Source organism: Lipotes vexillifer, unplaced genomic scaffold (genome assembly GCF_000442215.2).
Source record: "Lipotes vexillifer unplaced genomic scaffold, Lipotes_vexillifer_v1.1 scaffold1186, whole genome shotgun sequence".
Classification (NCBI taxonomy): domain Eukaryota; kingdom Metazoa; phylum Chordata; class Mammalia; order Artiodactyla; family Lipotidae; genus Lipotes; species Lipotes vexillifer.
The window spans coordinates 646,095-652,242 of record NW_006785484.1 but is presented as its reverse complement, the minus strand read 5'-3'; the positions used below and the strand labels follow the sequence as shown (position 1 = coordinate 652,242).

At 41.1% G+C, this 6,148-nt stretch overlaps 1 protein-coding gene across 1 annotated transcript in view; it reads right to left on the bottom strand.

The window, feature by feature from the left end:
• The window catches only part of TSHZ2 (teashirt zinc finger homeobox 2), a 31,539-nt gene extending 25,974 nt beyond the window's left edge, over window positions 1-5,565 (bottom strand). The window contains exon 1 of the mRNA XM_007457607.1: window positions 5,512-5,565. Coding sequence (XP_007457669.1) covers window positions 5,512-5,565 — 54 coding nt within the window. The remainder of the gene's footprint in view (window positions 1-5,511) is intronic.
• Window positions 5,566-6,148: the final 583 nt, after the last annotated feature.

Here is a 6,148-nt window from a genome sequence, read left to right as displayed (position 1 = left end):
CTGTGCTCTGCAACGGGAAAGGCCACAACAGTGAGAGGCCCGCGTACCGCAAAAAAAAAAAAAAAAAAAAAAAAAAAAAAAAAGAACTTTGAAGTATTTCCTAGGAACGTGTGGGTTCCCCTGGATCTCCTTTATATATTATTATCTGGTGAGACTCAGGATTCTGAGCGACTGGCTTTCTCTTTTGGAAGATTTACAGAGGTGGACCTGGAGCTTGCAAAATTCTATTCAGTAAGCCGGTGTGAGATCAGCGTTTTCTCCCCTGAAGTCCTTTGTTGGAGGAAAAAATTCTGCATATATGAAAGCAAATTGCATTTTCGAAGCTGATTCTTCTGTGACCACAAAACCTCACCTGCCTTTTCTCACCCTTGGAGCTTCAATTCCCTAAACAATGACCCCGCTATTTATTTACATTTCACGGGAGGTGGAGTTTTCAGACACCTCAACAGGGGCGATTTTGCCTCCCAGGAGACATTTGGCAATATCTGGGGGCATTTCTGTCTCCCACTGGATGGGGTGGGAATGATGGAGACGCTACTGGCATCTGGTGGGATGCATCCCGGATGCTGCTAAACACTCTGCAATGTGGGCACAGCAGCCCACAGTAAAGAATTACCCGACCCCAAATGACAGTGTTGCTGAGGCTGAGAAACTCTAAGCCATTCAGACACCTGAGCTTTATTAAAATAATAGCAATAGCCTTGTTAATATGGTGTCTTCTCAACTGCTCACTGGTTTCACACACGTGTATTAGAGCGCCTCTAAGTGAAACTTACAATGCTAAGTCCTCTGGGAAAGGCAGTGAGGGTTTGACATGCTTACTGACCGCAGACTATTCTAATTAAAGGAAGAGATTTTATATATATATATAATACATATATACACATGTACACATATGTATACACATACATACACATTTATACTGGCATACACGTATACATACATACATACATACAATAATAGCTACTGAGCACATAGCATGTGAGAGGTGCTTTGCATACAGTATCTCATTTTACCTTTGCAACAATTCTGGAGGGGAAATATGTTATTGTACCCTTTTTGTAGATAAGGGGACACTGCCCAAGGTCATTGTCAGAATACGGCTATGGCAAGCCTGAGACCCAAACCCTAGGCCTGTCACCAAAGCTCCCATGGCCGCTGGGCTTCTTTGTAGCTAAGCTAGGAGTGAGTGTGTGTGTGTGTGTGTGTGTGTGTGTGTGTGCCTGTAGTGCCAGAGTGCAAACACCTGTTCCCTCTCATCTGCACGGAAGAAGTAAAAGATGACTCTCAGGGAGAAGGGAGGGGAACACGGCTCACTTCAGAGAAGTTTCCAGGTTAAAGATAAGAGAAAGGTAGCTGCCAAAGGGGAGGCTTGGGCAGGGCAGCTTTGTTGTGTTTGTTTGTTTTATTTGTTTGCTTTTAGAGGGAGGATGTGTAGGCCAATGTGCAGAGGGAGAGGGGAAAGTGTTGCAGGTCAAGTAAAAATGAATTCAAAGGAGATAGAGAGGTTAGGGGGGCAGGCAGCATGCAGAAGCAGGTGGGGCTGTCAGCTCATCTGAAGAAACGTTATTTTTTCTTCTGAGCCAGCAAGTTAGGAGAAATGGCTGTGGGAAGAGTCGGACAAACTGAGCAGGAGAGACAATCTGGGAAGTCTCAAGACCCGTGGTAAAGTGGGGAGATAGGTCATCTGCTGTGGAAAGGGACTGGAGCTTCACAGGGCTGGGTGGAGGCGGGAATGGGACAAAGAAGAATCCAGGTGGGCCCAGCTGGGTCTGCGTGGAACTGGCCCGTGGGCAGCCTTCTCCAGGCATCCCCTGCTCCGGGAGACACAGAGAGAAGGCGGATCCCACCTGCCCCTTCCCTCTGCACCTCCAGCAGAGTCATTCCCAGTTTGAGGAAAAACAAGTGGGTTGTTTGAATCTTAGACTCGTAGAATTGGAAAAGCCATTTAGGATGAGTGGAAACTGTAATAAACTGAGAGCATTTGCCCTATCTGAAGCCTACGCATTCAAATTTATTAATGTTTTGCAGGTTGACCAAAGTAAGTTGGGAGGTTAAATGTATTTTGTGAGCCATTTATTTCCAACTCCCACCTTGCATTCTTTTTAAGATTATATGTGTGTGAATGTGTACATATACACTTAATCAAATATGTATATTTATTCTATATGTCATATAGATTCTTGATTATATATTATAATTTTATAGTATTACATGTACTTTGATACAACTGGAATTATACCACAAATACTGCTGTAATGGAATTTTTCATTTATACTCCAAATAACACGAAGTTGAGGGAATTTAAACCTATTCCCTCGTCTTCTTTTATAATTTAAAGTTTACACTGCAGAATTACTGCAATAGCAACCAGGCCACTTTTCCATTTGTTAAAAATTTCTTTAGCAGCAGTTGTGACATCACAGAAAGAGACTTGAGTTTGGAATAGGGACAAATGTGTTGAAGTCTCCGTTCTGACAGTAAGCCATACAGTTTTAGGAAAACTACTTGGTGTCTCTGAGTTTCAGTCTCCTTAGCTATAAAACACAGCTACAAATAGTTGCCATAGCAGTGTTGTGAAGATTTGAATGATTAAATGATGCAATCTCTAATAAAATGCTGTGCAGTCTCTACGGTATGAAATCAATGTGAGGGCTGCGAGGATATTAGCATCTCCTCTGCACCCAGGGCACCTGGGGTCTGGCAATCCCATCTCCGTTAACTTTTGTCGGGACTCAGCTCTCTTTGTTAATGGGTCAATCAATCACTCAATATTTATTGAGAGCCTACTATGTACAAGACCCGGGGGACCTGTGATGGGCTCACATCAATAGAAGTACACACTGCAGGACAATTAGCAAAGCCTATTTTGACTTGACCTCAGGCTGGCATAGTAATGGAATGGTCCCTAAGCGTAGGAGGTGGTGAGTGAGAAAAGAAAGAAAGAAAGAAGGGGAATAAAAGAGTGGGTCTGCCTGCAATAGCTTCTCACTCCCCTCAGAGTTCAATAGAAGGTGATTTCAACCAGCGATTGGTAATCTATGCCCCGCAGGCCAAGTCTGACCTGCCACCTGTTTTTGTAAATAAAATTATATTGGAACAAAGCCACACCTATTAATTTACTTATGGCTGCTTTTGTGCTACGATGACAGAGTTGAGTAGCTGCAACAGAAACCATATGGCTTGCAAAGGCAAAAATATTTACTCTCTGGCCCTTTACACAAAAAGTTTGCCAACCCTGATTTAAGCAATCTCATGAATAATTAAGCATCACCAATTCTTATGCACGTATGCAATGATAACAGCCATGTACAAAGTTCTTAGGGTGAACTGGAGAATGAACTAGCATTTTACATACATTTTCACATCAAAGTTTCAAAATAATGTCATGAGAACAGTACTGTTATTATCCCTATTCTGTCGATGAGGAAACTGAGTCTCAAAGAAGTTAAGGAACTCGCCCAAGGTTGCACAGCTAGTCAGTGTGATTAGATACCAGCTTCGTCTCATTCCAGAGTCTGTTTCTTAATCGCAGTGTCAGAGTTTTCCAAGCTTCAGTCTCTCATGTATCACACTCATCATTTATTTTCATATTCACAACCTCTTTACTATTCTTTGCCACTTTTTCTTTGAATTGTCACTTTATTCCTTTAGTTTGATCTTAGGAAATTATATTCAAATAGTTTGGATTTGATGTACTGGTCATATACGTATATTTTAACTTTTTTTGAGATAATTGTAGATTCACATGCAGTTGTAACAAATACAATGGAGAGATCCCATGTGCTCTTTACCCAGTGTTCCCAATGATAACATCATGCTTAACTGGAGTGCAATGCCAGAAAATTGACACAGATACAATTCACCAACCTATTCTGATTTCACCAGTTTTACCTACGCTCATGTGTGTGCTATTTTATCACATGTGTAGATTTGTGCGACCTCCACTACAAAAAAAAATAGAGAAGAGTTGCATCACAAGGACGTCTTGTGCTACCCTCTTATAGCGACGGCCACCCCCCACCCCATCAACTCCTAATCTGTTTCCCATCTCGATAATTTTATCATTACAGGAGTGTTATATAAATGGAGGAGGTAAGCTTTTGCGTATGTAAGCTTCTGAGATTCACTTTTTTCACTCAGCCTAATTCTTCTCATATATTTTTTAATTCACCTTGAAATAACTGTATAACTTTCAGAAGTTAAAAAAAAAAAAAGGTCCTTGACGTGAAATTTATCTTGAGTGCCACCAGTGGTACCCATGTTATACTCTAGGGAGCCCTGCCATAAGCTGTAATAACACCTGATAGGCAAATAGACAGATAGATAATGCAGCCATAAAGCTGCTTTTGAATAACAAAAATCTCTAGATCAATGCTGTTCAACACAACTTTCTGCAATGATAGAAATCTGAAGTGTCTGAACTGTCCAATATGGTAGCCACTAGCCTCGTGTAGCTACCAAGCACTCAAAACGTGGCTTGTTCCAATGAAGAAAGAAATTTTTCATTTTAATTGATTCAGGTTTACATTTAAATCAACACGGGTGGCTAGTGGCTTCTCTGTTGGATAGTACAACCCTAGATATTAAGGGTAAACTATTAAAAGAAATAGATAATTTTTTTGTTTTCTTTTACTTCATTTTGTCAACGCAACGATAACCTGAAAAAATAAGAAATCTTTTAAAACAGTCTTCTAATGGATTTATTTGTTGGGATCTGACCTTGTTCTATAAGTCTGCATGTGTCTAAGTCTTGTATTAGCTCTCCAGACACCCTGGCTGATTCTGGGCATTTGGAGAACCTCATCGCCTCACCAGTTAGCATTTAGAGTGAGCCCAAGTGAGCCTGCTCCTAAGGTTCCTGCTCTTTAAGTGACACTGTGTCCTGTGTCCCTCAGAACAAAGGGCCAACTGACAGAGCCTTTGGATGCCCAGTTATAAATTAACGCAGACACACTGAGCACATGGTATCCTGGAAGGTTATGAAAAGGTCCTGTTGTTTATGAGGGTCTCAGAACAGCAGGCTGTCTTTAGGAAGACACGAATTTCAAGCAACTGCTGGTGGTAATATTCATAAATCTTTGCTGATTAACAGGACCTGCTCTTGATGAATTTAGTTGTACCACTGGTCTGGAACAAGGTGCACCACCGGAAGCTGAGTGTCCGGGGAGAGGCAGGAATGTTGAGGTTTCAGAGGGTGCTGGCAGCAGTGTCATGGAGAAGGGAAAAAATAGCAATGACAACTGTGGGTACTTGGGGCCAAGTTTCCAAGAAGTCATTTGGCAGAAGAGGTAAAATTTGTAAGGAGGTGGGGTGCAGTGGATTGCTGGAAATGTTAGCACCAAACCAGGTATTTTCTTGGAGAAGGAAAAAAAGAGTGGTCTGTGTTCCCTTCTTATTTCTTTTAGCCTAAATATCATGGGCAGCAAAAACTAGCTTTTGATCATTAGCCATCCACACTATCAGTGATGTGGACCCATGAAAACACAACATCAGCATGAAGGTCGTTACCCTGGCCAGTCTCTTATTTCGCCTAACTTCACGGATCTGTAAGGCGTTAGCCATTGCAAGAGATTGATATGATAGTTTGTGAGTAATTTGGATGAACTATAACACTAACCCAGTAAAGTATTATAATTTTAAATGTGTCCAGAAAATAATTGAAACTCTGGCTTAGCTTCATCATAATGCAAACTGCTGGGTATATTTAACAGCTGACTAGCTTAGCATGAATATTGCTTTAGAAATGGGGTCATATTGTTTGTACGAGACAATATTGCTTTCAAACACATTTAGGAAAAAAAAACAAGAGATTATGAGTATACTTTTAACCTCTCTGTCTCTCTTTATCTGTGTTTACTACGGTGATTTAGGTGTTTGGTGTTGTTTGAAGGCAAACACAAAAGGTGCTGGCATTTAAAACAGACCTGGTAATGAGCCCTTGGACATCAGATTCCTTCTAATTACTACTTTGTCACAAAATCTCTGTTCCCCATCAATCCGTTTTTCTGTAGGCTGGTCAGAAATGGGAAAGATAAGATCATCCCCTGATGACCACAATAGATATTATGAAGAGGTGGCGCTTGTAGTTACCTGTAGAGTGTTTGCTTAAACATTTAAAAAACGGAGATTTCACATAAAAACCCAG